Source organism: Syngnathus scovelli, chromosome 6 (assembly GCF_024217435.2).
Source record: "Syngnathus scovelli strain Florida chromosome 6, RoL_Ssco_1.2, whole genome shotgun sequence".
Taxonomy (NCBI): Eukaryota; Metazoa; Chordata; class Actinopteri; order Syngnathiformes; family Syngnathidae; genus Syngnathus; species Syngnathus scovelli.
In genome coordinates, this window is record NC_090852.1 from 15,191,810 (window position 1) to 15,207,911 (window position 16,102).

The 16,102-nt window shown below is 42.7% G+C and overlaps 1 protein-coding gene across 3 annotated transcripts; it reads right to left on the minus strand.

Moving 5' to 3' along the window:
* Positions 1 to 6,130: 6,130 nt before the first annotated feature.
* Positions 6,131 to 15,741, minus strand: bcar1 (BCAR1 scaffold protein, Cas family member). 3 transcript variants are annotated; one of them, XM_049722639.2, is made up of 7 exons: positions 15,146 to 15,741; positions 13,415 to 13,693; positions 11,776 to 12,429; positions 10,981 to 11,586; positions 9,944 to 10,807; positions 9,354 to 9,440; positions 6,131 to 8,767 (listed from the first exon to the last, which is right to left on the minus strand). In XM_049722639.2, exons 2-7 carry the CDS (start codon positions 13,424 to 13,426, stop codon positions 8,243 to 8,245), a joined length of 2,748 nt encoding a protein of 915 aa, XP_049578596.1. In that variant the 5' UTR covers positions 13,427 to 13,693; positions 15,146 to 15,741; the 3' UTR covers positions 6,131 to 8,242. The 3 variants fall into 3 exon arrangements, with proteins under 3 accessions (XP_049578596.1, XP_049578597.1, XP_049578594.1); XM_049722640.2 differs by lacking the exon at positions 13,415 to 13,693 and having other exon boundaries at positions 10,981 to 11,361; positions 11,440 to 11,586; positions 15,146 to 15,740; XM_049722637.2 differs by lacking the exon at positions 13,415 to 13,693.
* Positions 15,742 to 16,102: the final 361 nt, after the last annotated feature.

A 16,102-nucleotide genomic window follows, 5' to 3' on the forward strand; every position in this document is an offset into this window, starting at 1 on the left:
GCTAGGGTTAGGGTTAGAGCTAGGGTTAGAGCTAGAGCTATGGTTAGGGTTAGAGCTAGGGTTAGAGCTAGAGCTATGGTTAGGGTTAGAGGGTTAGGGTTAGCGCTAGGGTTAGAGCTAGGGTTAGAGCTAGAGCTATGGTTAGGGTTAGAGCTAGGGTTAGAGCTAGGGTCAGAGCTATGGTTAGGGTTAGAGCTAGGGTTAGGGCTAGGGTTAGAGCTAGGGTTAGACCTAGGGTTAGGGCTAGGGTTAGGCTTAGGGCTAGGTTTAGGGTTAGAGCTAGGGTTAGAGGTAAGGTTAGGGTTAGAGCTAGGGTTAGGGTTAGTGCTAGGGTTAGGGTTAGAGCTAAGGTTAGGGTTAGAGCTAGGGTTAGAGCTAGAGCTATGGTTAGGGTTAGAGCTAGGGTTAGAGCTAGAGCTATGGTTAGGGTTAGAGGGTTAAGGTTAGCGCTAGGGTTAGAGCTAGAGCTATGGTTAGGGTTAGAGCTAGGTTTAGGGCAAGGGTTAGAGCTAGGGTTAGGGTTAGAGCTATGGTTAGGGTTAGAGCTAGGGTTAAGGCTAGGGTTAGGGTTAGAGCTAGGGTTAGACCTAGGGTTAGGGCTAGGGTTAGGCTTAGGGCTAGGTTTAGGGTTAGAGCTAGGGTTAGGGTTAGAGCTAGGGTTAGAGCTAGGGTTAGAGCTAGGGTTAGGGTTTGACCTAGGGTTAGGGTTAGAGCTAGGGTTAGGCTTAGCGCTAGGGTTAGAGCTAGGGTTAGGGTTAGAGCTAGGGTTAGAGCTAGGGTTAGGGTTAGAGCTAGGGTTAGGGTTTGACCTAGGGTTAGGGTTAGAGCTATTGTTAGGCTTAGCGCTAGGGTTAGGGTTAGAGCTAGGGTTAGGGTTAGAGCTAGGGTTAGGGCTAGGGTTAGAGCTAGGGTTAGAGCTAGTGTTAGGGTTAGAGCTGGGGGTTAGGGTTAGCGCTAGGTTTAGGTTTGGAGCTGGGGTTAGGGTTAGGGCTCGGGTTAGGGATAGGTTTTTTTTTTTTTGTTGCCATTTTTAAAAAATGGTAACGCTTTTTTTTTTTTTCTTCTTCCAAAAAAAAGAGCTTTTTTTTTAAACTACCATGTATGGTAGTTTTTTTTTTTTTTTTTTTTTTTTTTTTTTTAACTTGGTAACGCGTTTTTTTTTTTTTTTTAAACTACCATGTATGGTAGTTTTTTTTTTTTTTTTTTTTTTTTTTTTTTTTTTTTTTAAACTTGGTAACGCTTTTTTTTTTTTTTTTTTTTTTTTTTTTTTTTTTTTTTTTTTAAAACTACCATACATGGTAGTTTAAAAAAAAAACTACCATGTATGGTAGTTTTTTTTTTTTTTTTTTTTTTTTTTTTTTTTAAACTTGGTAACGCTTTTTTTTTTTTTTTTTTTTTAAACTACCATGTATGGTAGTTTTTTTTTTTGAAAAAAAAAAAAACTACCATACATGGTAGTTTAAAAAAAAAAAAAAACGCGTTACCAAGTTAAAAAAAAAAAAAAAAAAAAAAAAAAAAACTACCATACATGGTAGTTTAAAAAAAAAGCTCTTTTTTTTGGAAGAAGAAAAAAAAAAAAAGCGTTACCATTTTTTAAAAATGGCAACAAAAAAAAAACTACCATACCAGCTCTAACTCTAGCTCTAACCCTAACCCCAGCTTTAACCCTAGCTCTAGCCCTAGCTCTAACTCTAACCCTAGCTCTAACCCTAACCCTACCTCTAACCCTCGCACTAACTCTAACCCTAGCTTTAACCCTAACCCTAACCCTACCTCTAACCCTAGCCCTAACCCTAACCCTAGCTCTAACCCTAACCCTAGCTCTAACCCCAACCCTAACCCTAGCTCTAACCCTAGCTTTAACCCTAGCTCTAACCCTAACCTTAGCTCTAGCTCTAACCCAAGCTCTAACCCTAACCCTAGTTCTAACCCTAGCTCTAACTCTAACCCTAAGCCTAGCTCTAACCCTAGCTCTAACCCTAACCCTCGCACTAACTCTAACCCTAGCTTTAACCCTAACCCTAACCCTAACCCTACCTCTAACCCTAGCCCTAACCCTAGCTCTAACCCTAACCCTTGCTCTAACCCCAACCCTAGCCCTAACCCTAGCTTTAACCCTAGCTCTAACCCTAACCTTAGCTCTAGCTCTAACCCTAACCCTACTTCTAACCCTAACCCGAGCTCTAACCCTAACCCTCGCACTAACTCTAACCCTAGCTTTAACCCTAACCCTACCTCTAACCCTAGCCCTAACCCTAACCCTAGCTCTAACCCTAGCTCTAACCCTAACCCTAGCTCTACCCCAACCCTAACCCTAGCTCTAACCCTAGCTCTAACCCTAGCTCTAACCCTAGCCCTAACCCTAGCTCTAACCCTAGCTCTAACCCTAACCCCAGCTTTAACCCTAACCCTAGCTCTAGCCCTAACCCTAGCTCTAACTCTAACCCTAACCCTAACCCTACCTCTAACCCTAGCCCTAACCCTAACCCTAGCTCTAACCCTAACCCTTGCTCTAACCCCAACCCTAGCCCTAACCCTAGCTTTAACCCTAGCTCTAACCCTAACCTTAGCTCTAGCTCTAACCCTAACCCTACTTCTAACCCTAACCCGAGCTCTAACCCTAACCCTCGCACTAACTCTAACCCTAGCTTTAACCCTAACCCTACCTCTAACCCTAGCCCTAACCCTAGCTCTAACCCTAGCTCTAACCCTAACCCTAGCTCTACCCCAACCCTAACCCTAGCTCTAACCCTAGCTCTAACCCTAGCTCTAACCCTAGCCCTAACCCTAGCTCTAACCCTAACCCCAGCTTTAACCCTAACCCTAGCTCTAGCCCTAACCCTAGCTCTAACTCTAACCCTAACCCTAGCTCTAACCCTAACCCTACCTCTAACCCTCGCACTAACTCTAACCCTAGCTTTAACCCTAACCCTACCTCTAACTCTAGCCCTAACCCTAACCCTCTGCTCTAACCCTAGCTCTAACCCCAACCCTAGCCCTAACCCTAGCTTTAACCCTAGCTCTAACCCTAACCTTAGCTCTAGCTCTAACCCTAACCCTACTTCTAACCCTAACCCAAGCTCTAACCCTAACCCTAGTTCTAACCCTAACCCTAGCTCTAACTCTAACCCTAACCCTACTTCTAACCCTAACCCTAGCTCTAACCCTCGCACTAACTCTCACCCTAGCTTTAACCCTAACCCTACCTCTAACCCTAGCTCTAACCCTAACCCTAGCTCTAACCCTAACCCTAGCTCTAACCCTAACCCTAGCTCTAACCCCAACCCTAACCCTAGCTTTAACCCTAACCCTAGCTCTAACCCTAACCCTAGCTCTAACCCTAACCCGAGCTCTAACCCTAACCCTAGCTTTAACCCTAACCATAGCTCAAACCCTAACCCTAGCTCTAACCCTAGCTCTAACCCTAACCCAAGCTCTAACCCTAGCCCTAACCCTAGTTCTAACCCTAGCTCTAACCCTAACCCTAGCTCTAACCCTAACCCCAACCCTAACCCTAACCCTAACCCAAGCTCTAACCCTAACCCTAGCTTTAACCCTAACCCTAGCTCTAACCCTAAGCCTAGCTCTAACCCTAGCTCAAACCCTAGCCCTAACCCTACCTCTAACCCTAACCCTAGCTCTAACCTTAACCCAAGCTCTAACCCCAACCCTAACCCAAGCTCTAACCCTAACCCTAACTCTAACCCTAACCCGAGCTCTAACCCTAACCCTAACCCTAGCTCTAACCCTAACCCCAACCCTAGCTCTAACCCTAACCCGAGCTCTAACCCTAGCTTTAACCCTAGCTCTAACCCTAACCCCAACCCTAGCTCTAACCCTAACCCTAGCTCTAACCCTAACCCGAGCTCTAACCCTAACCCTAGCTTTAACCCTAACCATAGCTCAAACCCTAACCCTAGCTCTAACCCTAGCTCTAACCCTAACCCAAGCTCTAACCCTAGCCCTAACCCTAGTTCTAACCCTAGCTCTAACCCTAACCCTAGCTCTAACCCTAACCCCAACCCTAACCCTAACCCTAACCCTAACCCAAGCTCTAACCCTAACCCTACCTTTAACCCTAACCCTAGCTCTAACCCTAAGCCTAGCTCTAACCCTAGCTCAAACCCTAGCCCTAACCCTACCTCTAACCCTAACCCTAGCTCTAACCTTAACCCAAGCTCTAACCCCAACCCTAACCCAAGCTCTAACCCTAACCCTAACTCTAACCCTAACCCGAGCTCTAACCCTAACCCCAACCCTAGCTCTAACCCTAACCCGAGCTCTAACCCTAGCTTTAACCCTAGCTCTAACCCTAACCCCAACCCTAGCTCTAACCCTAGCCCTAACCCTAACTCTAAACCTAAAGCTTGAAGGAAGTGTATCGTTATATGGTTACACTAGCAACTGTGTTGCAAATTTTCTATGATAAATTTTTTTGATCCCACTGAGATTCGAACCGAGGTCGCTGGGGTGACAGCCCAGAGCACTAACCACTACCCTATGGAAGCCTTGCTCTCAGGCCATGGAACATGTATGGTTTTATGGAGCAGCTCACAAGCGACTAGATCAGTGAAAATATTTTGGTCCCACTGAGATTCGAACCCAGGTCGCTGGGGTGAAAGCCCAGAGCACTAACCACTACCCTATGGAAGCCTTGCTCTCAGGCCATGGAACATGTATGGTTTTATGGAGCAGCTCACAAGCGACTAGATCAGTGAAGACTCCACAGCAGAAGATAACAAAATCTTTTTGGTCCCACTGAGAGTCGAACCCGGGTCGCTGGGGCGAAAGTCCAGATAACTAACCACTACCCTATGGAAGCCTTGCTCTCAGGCCATGGAACATGTATGGTTTTATGGAGCAGCTCACAAGCGACTAGATCAGTGAAGACTCCACAGCAGAAGATAACAAAATCTTTTTGGTCCCACTGAGATTCGAACCCGGGTCGCTGAGGCGAAAGCCCAGAGCACTAACCACTACCCTATGGAAGCCTTGCTCTCAGTACGTGGAACATGTATGGTTTTATGGAGCAGCTCACAAGCGACTAGCTCAGTGAAGACGCCACAGCAGAAGATAAGAAAATCTTTTTGGTCCCACTGAGAATCGAACCCAGGTCGCTGGGGTGAAAGCCCAGAGCACTAACCACTACCCCATGGAAGCCTTGCTTTCAGTGGGTGGAACATGTATGGTTTTATGGAGCATGATTTTTATGTTTTAATTAACGAATATAAAAACAAGGAATAAGACGCCAGACAAGTTTTAACATAAATGTTTATTAAAAATAATAATATTAAAAGCAAATTTCAAACCAGCAATCTAATGTGAAATTGCAGTAGATATATTGGATAACAATATTTAGGCGTATATAGGTATACACGTTATTTAAAAACGACTATAAGTGTTATACTACGCTACAAGTGTTTACCAGCTCAGTGGCCTAAGAGGAGAGTGCCCGCCCTGAGTTTGGGAGGTTGTGGGTTCAAACCCCTGCCGAGTCATACCAGTGACTATAACAATGGTACCCATTTCTTCCCTGCTTGGCACTCAGTGTAAGGGGTTGAAATGGGGCCCCCCTGCTGCTCACGATCATTGGGACTTTTGGCACTCAGTGTAAGTGTTCAAGTCCAGTCCTTGAGGGCCGCATTCCTGCATGCTAGTTCATCCTCGCGTTCTGCAGGAGCCTGATCATTGAATCAGGTGTGTTTAACGAGGGAAACTTGGAAAACATGGAGGAATGCGGCCCTCGAGGACTGGACTTGGACACCCCTGGCATACACGTTATGTAAAAACTACTACAAGTGTTATAAAATCAAGATTACCCAAAGAGAAGTATCATCTCACCGTTGTTGCATAACGGCGCATCCCTTCATGCAATAAAGTTAGCCGTTAGCTTGGAGAAAACGTGCATAAAAGAAGTGGTGTTTCAGTGAGTGGTTCTTTCTTTCCTTGGTAAATCGACATTCTGGCTTACATAGTTCACGCCAGGAGGGAGACGCAACACATTCACTGACTGATCCGTTGATGCACGGGAAGGCAGTTGATGCCATTTGATGGATGTTGCAGTCACTTTACCTGATGGATGGGAAAATGCTGTAAATAAAACGCTGTAAATAAACACGCTACAACCAACTAACTTTGAGGGTGTACATTTATTACATTGACCACATCGCCAATGAAATAACAAATACATATACATACAGTTTGGGTAGTAAAGTGGCTGTCCCGCAATCCAAAGGTTGCAAGTTTGATCCCCATCTGACGCATCCTCGAGTAAAATACGAACGCTTTCGTTGCTCCTGGTGCTGCGTCATTGTGTAAATGAGCTGTTATATTTTTATGATGACAATACTGCATAGTGTATAAAATTGTGGCAGAAAGGTGCTTTGGATACCTTGAAGGTAGAAATGATACAAGAGAAGCCTATTTATTTACCATTCCCTTGATTAATGGTTACCCAAGTGTGGTACATGAGTTATTTCTGGTGATGAGAAATAATCACCAAATTAAATCAAATCAAACACATTTACGACATGCAATAGAATTTACCACTAGAAACCTGTAGCGATGCATACAGCCTGTTACCCCCACTTTTAATCAATCAATATAATCAAGCACAGATCAGTTCTGTTAAAGTATAAATCATAGTACAATACATTTGCATTTAATTAAACTGCTTCTATGCACCTTGCTCATTGTTTACTTTTTTGTGCGATATATTTGTATTGAATTATTAAGTACAGCTTTTTTAACCGCAGCTAATTTTTATATCATGCACATTTTTACAGTAGCTTGCCATAAATATACTTATTCTTTTCGTTAGGAATAAAACTTCTGCCTACTACGTTACTGTGTTTTACAGTCGATTAGTGTAGTACTTAGATAAGTATTTTTTCAGGTGGTAGACAATACCACAGCTATTATAACACAATTATTTTGTATTTGAAACTACATTTTCATAGTTTAAAGTGTAGATTCAAGGTGGAAAATGTTTTAACGTTGTTTGTAGCATCACTAGTATGACTTCCAAAATAGGTTTAACAGAACGTTGACTTTGAACAACTCTGTTCATTCACATGAAATGTATAAAAAGTTTGAAATAAATGGCTTCAGTCTCATTTTGCAAAAGACAACCTGATTATTTCCAGGGTTGTCAATTTTGCATATCAATGATTATTTATGGATGAGACTGTAGTATTCTATATTATGTTTATAGTGTTTCGAGTCAAGACCATGCAGAGGTTTTCGACACCACTAGCATTTGTTTATGGACCTTGTTCACAGCAGTCATTTCAACAGTGTAAGACAGTAATAGTGGAATCGTTCAAAAGACCAACCATCCATCCTCTACCACTTTGGGTCATAAGGGCAGCAGCTTCAGCAGAGAAGCCCAAACTTCCCTCTCCCCAACCACTTCTTCCAACTCTTGTGGAGGGATCCCAAGGCAATCCCAGGCCAGAAGAGAAACACAGTCTCTCCAGCGTGTCCTAAGTCTCTTACTGGTGAGACATGCCTGGAACACCACATCAGGGAGGTGTCCAGGAGGCATCCTAATCAGATGCCCGAGCCGCTTCAACGTGGAAGAGCAGCGGCTCGACTCAGAGTCCCTCGCGGATGACCGGGCTTCTCACCCTATCTCGAAGGGAGAGCCCGGACACCCTGCAGATGGCAGACACTCAAAAAACAAACGAAATAAACGTAACCAACACAGGAACTAATGTATTTCTGATATGTACTAAGGCTTTCGGAGTACCGTGAGAACATTTACACACTGAGTGCAGCATCTTATGGCAAGTCGTGCCTCAGCATCTTACACAAGGACTCAACTACTTCGAATCAAAGCCATGACGTCCACCTGATCCATCTGTTACGATCACAATGAGTCAGTATGTTATCAATGGAATTGCCCAACAACAACTCACAAACATCTACAATTTATTTACATATTTTCCCCACTTTTCCTCAGGGCCTGTGCTGAGTGATATTCTTACTTGACATTCTTGTCGTTCTAGAATTTCTAAAATAACACACACTATATATATGTATGTCGGAAAAAGTCACAGACTCATTTGATCCAGAGTTCCATGGGACCTCTTGAGCTATATTACATAAAAGCATAAATAATGAAATGCAGTGGCCCTGTCCTCTGTGAATTATGCTGCTTGGCATGCACTTATAGATGCCAGATAGCAATTCCTGACTTTGGCATTGCTCTTTTGTCAATAGCATGTGATCCCTGGTCAGTCTATAGCGTCAAGAGCTGTCCAAGCACCATTTTAAATTGCTGTGTACATCCTGCCAGTTCCCTCACTTTTTCACTCATTTCCCTGGTTGCTCCAGGTGATGGATATTGCAGTGCTGCTGTCTTAGTACTCATGACGATGTCTTTGAGCTTATTACAGAGGGTGTTGCTGCTCTGACCTACCTCCGCTCGAACTTCAGGTGACTTGGCCTGACGGGATAGCGTGTCGCCAATGAAAACTAGCTTGTGGGCACTAAGGATGACGAGCTTGCTGTGAGCCACGAAGACCTTGGGCAGCTGATTGGAGTTGACGGCAGTGAAAAAGGCATCAATAGCATTGTTGACGGTTGTGAAGTTCTGCTCAGACTGCTCGAGGTAGAAAAGAAGAAGTTGGCGGTCGGCTTGGCACAATTTGGAGGAGCCATTTTGCGTGTTGCCTTGAGGATGAATCATTGATGGAACCCAGCCAGTCATGTCATTGTTGATCGGTCGGCTCACTTCCTGCTCGAGTCGTTCAAACTGTTTGATCTGTTATATTAGAAGGAGAGAGAGTGTGGTCGTTAATTGCACAGTTTAAATTGATATAAATCACGGTACTTCAAAATTCTGGTCCCATGGGAGAAAAAACAAATGCTCATCTTAATTTGCCAATAAACACCTATGATGACTAAGACAAAGTTGATCTTTTTGGAGGGTGCGCTGCCTGTTACAATTGAAAAAGGGCATTTAATAAAAAGAAAATCATGCCAACAGTCAGACATATTGGTGGCAGTTTGATGGTCAGGTTCTGCTTTGCTCTTTCAGGACCTGGATGACTTGCTGCAATGAATTCTGCTGTCATCACCGCTTATTGCAAACACTGAGTTTCAATAATTGGTAAAAACACTTTAGGCCCCCTCCACCCACTTAATAAATGAAATCATCTTTTGGAATTGCATTTGATAGTATATTTAAATTAAATGTCTTTTGTGATTTATTTTAATTGGTCTTATGCTCTCAATAATTTAAGTGCAACAAATCTGAAAATAAAAGAGAAGGTTTTAATTTGTGCCACACATTTAAAAAGCTGGGTGGATATTTGACAATCTCAAAGAGGTCACAAAAACACACGCACCTGTTGTTGCTCCAATTGTGTCTTGTTTTTGATTATGCTGCCTTTCTCCATGAGCTGTCTTTGGCTCTTCTCAAACTCTTCCTTACCCTGGCAAAACAACACAATGACTCCTACTTATTTTAGTGGTCAAGTGGCAGCATAATGACGAGATGTGTGAGGCTGAAAAGTGACAGTATACATTTTTACCACTCCCCATTTGTCCTTTAAGAGTGTTTTGTTATTCATGGTATATTTTTAGAATGGTTCATTTCTGCTTACAGTGTTTATTTTCGCCCCACCCACTACCAAACCTGTTTTTAGTAATTTCAGTCAAATACTTCTTTGCTAAGCTTTAGATTCTGCCCTTTGTAAATGCTTTTAGATATTGACATTTTTGTGTACGTATGAAATGTGCTATATGAATAAAGCCGTCTTGTCTTAAATTACGTACAAAAAAAATATACAAGTTTTATGCTGTGATTTTTTTTTTATCACTGTATGTTGTTTAAAATGGCTTAGAACCCCAAATTAATTGCTGTTGGTTAATATATGCCTCGCAACCCTTTTGTCCACGTCTAACTGTATGTAATTGAATAATAATGTCTATATACCTGTAGATGCACATAGTCATAATCCTCCATCCATCCTTCCTCGGTGGTTTCGTAAGGACTGTCAACACCTTCCTCTTCCTCTGCAGCAGCAAACTTTGGGGGCGAGGGTAAAGGTCGTGACTGAATGCTTATCCTCTGTCCTGCTTGAGAGCTCCCACTTTCTGATCCTGTCATGTGAGAGCTAATCCCTCCTGGCAATGGAGGAAGCGGTAAGTGTTGCTGGTGACTCCGTTTGAAGAGCAACGAGGCATTTCCATGGAGAAAGGAAGCAAGTTGCTTGGTGTCATCTGGGATTCCACGCACTGTCATTACCAGTTGATCTAAGACATCTCCACCTGGTTGTGGTTTGGCCAGTTCCGTATGTAACCAAGAAATGGCATCTAAACTCTGAGTCTGCGAAGTTAAACTCTGAAAGACCTCCTCCAATTTGCCCACTTGTCGGCCCAATTTAGTCTGCAGGGAACGATCAGTGGCCTGGCCTGCATTTGTTACGGCACCCCGAGAAAATTCGAGAAAGTCTCTGAGAGTGAAGCACACACGGTCAGCAGCCTGGTGAATAGCCGGAAGATTCCCCTCCAGGCTATCTGGGCTACGCCAGTTGCTTGTGACGAATGACATCATTATGGAGACACTTAACTCAACGGCCTGTTGAAGGCGGGACAGGCGCTCCATGGCCGGGTCCAGGTCTAGCAGAAGAGGTTTTCCAGTAAATGCGCCAGAGGCAGGAGATGAGGAGAACAGTTCATTGTCAGTGGCAGGGAGGAGGTCTAAGGATGAAGCCGAATTGTTGCTCAGTGTGCTCCCTGTGCTTGAGGCAGAAAGTCGCTTGGATGCCCTGTGCGGCTCCTGGCCATCACGAACCACCTAAAACACATAACCATGTTACAGTTACTACACATTGACAGTGGAGTTAATATATTGATTGGTGCAGTAATCACTGTAATGGAATGTCTACAACGTGAAGATATGCCATGAGATATGCCAAACTTAGATGATTTGCCTGGGTCTGTGTATTGCACATGAATTCTATCCCCTACCTGTGGTGGGACGTCATAGATATTTGTGCATTCTCTCTCTCCTCGCTCCTCTTGATCTCTTGGGAAGTCATAAACATCCTGGGTAGGTTGACCTCCATGGTGCACTCGAGTTGGAAAGTTGTATATTTCCTGGGCCAGCTGGCTAACGTTCTCTCTTCCTCCACGCTTTTTGGCGAATGTAGGAGGTGGCACATCATACACATCCTCAGGCATTGTAATTGGTTTGTGGTCTTCATTTGGACTACTAAATGTATATTGGCCAGGAACAGCTGAGGTTTGAGGTTTCTTTTTGGTCAAATGGGATGGGACATCATAGGTCTCCTCTTTTATTAGATGAGTGACTGAAACATCTTTACTGACCGTGGGTGGGAAATCATAAACCTGGAACAAAGAGATACCATTTTCAATGTCAGCTACCAGTTCTTCAGGTAAATTAGTCATATGAATATATAAACTGACCTGCACGTTGTATTTGTCACGGGTAGGAGGGACATCATATACATCCTGCTGTGTTGAAAATTGATGCCTAGGTAGAACATCATACTTATTGTCTGCCTTCTCCGTGTTGCAGACATAGACCGAGCCTGGTTGAGTAGCAGCAACAGACTAAAAAGAAAAAACAGGTTAGAATGTATTAAGAGTCAAAGAATTACAAATGACTGGTGGCAAGACTACATATTAATTGCTCATCCTCATGTTTTCTTTCAATCCTAGACTCTTGCATGGTCTCCTGCACTTGGGTTCATTTGTTACCACATCTCCACAGCAAATTGAATTGTAGAGTTTTTTCCTTACCTTACTAAGTGTCTTGCTATCCTCCCTGGTGCTCTTTTCCAGAGAGGGGGGCACCTGGTAAATATCCTTCCCAGTGCCTGGAAAAACTGAAGAAACAGACTGGGTGACTCCCTGGTTTAGCCCCAGACCTAAAGAAGGTGGCACCTGATAGACATCCTCCCTTGATATCTCAGACTGAAATGGTGTTAGAGCTGGGGCCTTAACGGTTGGTTCGGAGTTGACCTTAAGAGTTGTTCCAATTGGGCCAGAGGGAACTTGGTACAGAATTTGGGAGCTAGGCTTGGGGCCATGCAATGGTGGAATCATGTAGACGGAATCTGATTTGAAGTGTGCTGGATTGGGCGTGGAGTAAATAGATGGCATCGTTGTATACTGAGCTTGGGGCGCAGGTCGCTGCATCTGGGAGGTGGGACAGGATGGGGCTGGATCTGTCGTACAAGGACTTCCATATTCTTGCTGTTTTTCGTACATGCCAACAAGGAGCTTAAGACGGTTGCCAGGGACAATGCCTTGGCGGCCGTGAAGTGAACAGAGCCACCAGCCATCTAGTCCTTGTGTGTCACGTTCCAATACAGTCAAAATGTCCCCCTTGCGGAAAGACAGTTCATCTGGAGATTCTGCAGCATTGTCGTATAGAGCCTTGGCCAGCACATTCTGCAATAGACATAAAATAGACAGAGAAACTTAAACCTGGATAAGGCCATGACCAAACTGCGTTAGATGGAAAGTCGCATGGAATCGAAGCGTGTAAAATTAAGGTTCAGGTGTATTTTGAAGGTTGGTATTTTTTCTACTCTGTTATAGTGAGTTACTTTTGACACTACAATTCATATTGGACCAAAACAATCAGGAAAAGTGTCAATTTTCATCTGATTTGAAAACGAGTTATTTGTCAGTTTGTTTTGTAGCTTTTACTGTATATAATATGAGGTGCTCATACCTTTATTTGGATTGATAGTTATAATGGCCCTCTGAAAGAAGCTATGACTACAATGCGCCCCGCGAAAAAAATGAGTTTGACACCCCTGCTCTAGACTATGACCCTGAGCTATAAAATTTGTCTGAAAACATTTTCGAAATGGAAGGATTACACAATGCTACATTGTGTGTAGAAAAAGAAACAATTAACTATTTGACCTTGCAGTGACATATTAATGCTTTGAACGTGCATAGTAAATTTGGATGTGTATGCTTGACTATTGGCCGATCCATGCTGCAAATCGACTAAATAAAATTACGCCCAAAATTATTCATACCTCTGGGGTATGTATTTGCGGGCTTGACAGTGTGTGCGTGCGTGTGTGTGTTTCCTTGTTAATGTGATAAACTTTCACTGCATTTAACATTTCCTGAACACCAAAGTGCATTAATATGTCTCATTTCTCATGATTATTGTGATATGATTATTATGACTCATAGGAGTCAATCAAAGGTAGGAATAAACATCAAATGTTTTCAACTCGCTCCGTACACATTCTTTCCCTTCATGCCAGAATCTCACTCACTTTTCCAAGTTTGTACTCAGCTGTGATTGAGCAAGTCCTGCAAAACTTTCACATTGCTAGTAAGTACACCAAACTAAAAATAAAAATGCTAAAAGATGAATGTATGACAAGAACACCATAAAACCCAGACTCACCAGAAAGTTCATTTTCTCTTGTTGCAGCTTTCTGAATCCTTGTAAAATATATTTCCAAGCAATGTCATGAAGTTGAGTCTCCTTACCACAAGCTCCCTCAGTCCACGTATTTCCTATGTCCTCCCCCCCTTTGTCAGTGAATTTCTTCTCCTTTCTTGTGCAATCTTGCCCTCAATTATCTGGCAGATCCCGACACATTCTGCTGCTCTGTGATCTCACACTACAAGAATGAGACTGTTGTTTGTTACGTCTTGCCCCTTCTGGTGCCCTCCCTCTCGCCTGAGGAAGAGTGGGAGGAGTGTGTAACTCAATACGTCACTTACAGTTGGGTCCAGAAATTTTCTCTATCCAATCCGGCCACTAAACAATTTCGGTCTGATTTAATGATTTACTTCTTTGAAGCATCTGAAACCCCCTATCTTTTTAACATGAAGGATGTTGCTTGCTATTGTAGTAACTCAAGTGGTCATTTTGAATATGCAATTAATTTTCTCATGTGACTCAGAAGGCAATAGATATCTTGAAATGGTAAAGTGGGATTTGCATCTCGTTCATTCTCTACTCTGTAGTTATTGATATGCCTTAGAGCTTTTCGGATTCATCAGCGCCAGAGTTTGGTATTTAGGTATTTATTTTTGTCGTTCTCCTACCAGGCTAGATTAATAGGAAGCGAGATTGAAACATTTTCTCTTAAAATCTGCAAGAACTGGTATTCACACAAGTCTATAACTGTGATAGAAAATAAAGTCACACCAATAGTTGCCATAGAAAGAAAACATTGATTTCGCTATGCGGGAAGTACATATAGCAAAACCAGTGTTTTCTTTCAGTGTGTCACATTTAACGCAGATCCATTTTATGAACCGCTTCTCCGAACAAGGGTCACAGGTGTGCTGGAGCCTATCTCAGCTGGGCAGTAGGTGGGGGACACCCTTAACTGGTTCCCAGCCAATCACAGGTCACACATAGACAACACTATTTTCACTCACAATCTCACCTACGGACAATTTGGAGTGGTCAATCATGCATGTGTTTGGAATGTGGGAGAAATCTGGAGTACTCGGGGGAAAGCCCACACAGGCACGGGGAGAACATGCAAACTCCACACAGGAAGGCCGGAGCCGGTATCAAACCCACAACCTCTGACCTATGCTAACCAGTGCTCCACCTTGCTGCCCCGGATACTATCTAAATAAACGAAACGAAATGCTACGCTAATAAATCACTATCCTGAAATTTGATGTGAAGATGTGTTTTCTTCAAACATGACTGTTATGTAACATAAATATGCATATGAATAATATATCTTCGTATTGCATTTGTAAAATCCCAAAAGGGTAATTCAACCAGCCAGCAGTCAAGACACAGAAATTGAATATATATAGTAGATCTTAAAACTCAAGCTCAGATCACATATAAACAAGTATCGGTCTGCATGCCTGGCCTGCATGCTCTCCGTTCCCAGCATGTGGCTATAAAGTCAAGAGGGCTTCTGAGAACATTCAGGACGCTACATCTTGTTACCAATTTGATTCATAAAAATACATTTAGGTCGAAATTCATATATGGCTCAAGTTATTATTTCGATGTAGTGGGTGGTGGTCTGACGAATGACAATTCCCTTCTTGTTTAACAGAAACCTCAAGGCGACATTTAACACAGAATACGATAGAATAATACACTAGAAAGGGAAATATAGTAGTTATTGAGAGCGACAGTTGCCATACTTACGGGGACAGACATTTTGCTGGTTTATTGATCCTGGCTGTAGAACGAATGGTGGTTCCTTTAAGCCTTTTTCCACACACGGTGATTACTTAAGGCATTTTCAGCGGAAAAAGGTGTATCCATGGCTCCCAGTGAGTTCGTCCCTCTTCCTCTTATAAAAATTTTATAATAAAAATAAAAAAAAAGAGCCTACTCAATTCGGCCTCGTTAATTCCTCGATAAAAGCTTCTTAAGGTAACAATAGTGTTTTTAATGCAAGTCAGCAGTTTCGCCCTATTTCATTTACGTACGTATAACAAAAACGTTTTCGATTAAAATAAAAGAGCGTATAATCTACGTTTATTCTAAACATCCGCTCGATTATAGGCAGCGGACGCTTGTCAACTGGAACAGTCCACCACATCTGTTGGCATATTTATCGACGAAACAGTAGGACATAAAGGGACCGCCTCATGTCGATCCAGTTCTGTGAAGGTCTGTCCAGACTCCGAACCTCATGTTTTTGTGTCTAAAATAAAATCTTGCCTCCGTGACACCAGTGACGCCTTTTTATGATGAAATGTATGGAAGATCATTCCCGCCAGTAAAGATTTTTTTTTTTTTTTTTTTTTTACAAGGACAGAGTTCGTTTCCTTTAAATCCCAATGGCGCAGGCGGAAACGGACCATTTAAGAAAAGTTTGTTTGTGGAATGTATGTGCACTAAAGCAAGAGGAGGACAAGACAGTAGTGACCGTCACAGTGATACGATGATGTGGAGTTCACAATTCAATTCACATAAATTTATTCAATTTTGTCATGTGCACGAAGCCAATGCTGCAGTTTATAAAATGTCGATTGCCAATACGAACTGCAGTAACATATTTCAATCTAGTACTTGATACTAAAATTTTGATAGATTTTTCTGTGGCTTTTTCACCCCTCCAATTTTTCCAAGTAGTCTAATTTTATAAATAAATAA

What these genes read in the sequence shown, in the direction of transcription:
- bcar1 (XM_049722637.2), bottom strand. An exon ending in ATAGCAAGACACTTAGTAAG is followed by an intron (nt 11,587 to 11,775) that starts GTAAGGAAAAAA and finishes TTTTCTTTTTAG; the next exon opens with TCTGTTGCTGCTACTCAACC. An exon ending in ATGACTATGTGCATCTACAG is followed by an intron (nt 9,441 to 9,943) that starts GTATATAGACAT and finishes TTGTTTTGCCAG; the next exon opens with GGTAAGGAAGAGTTTGAGAA.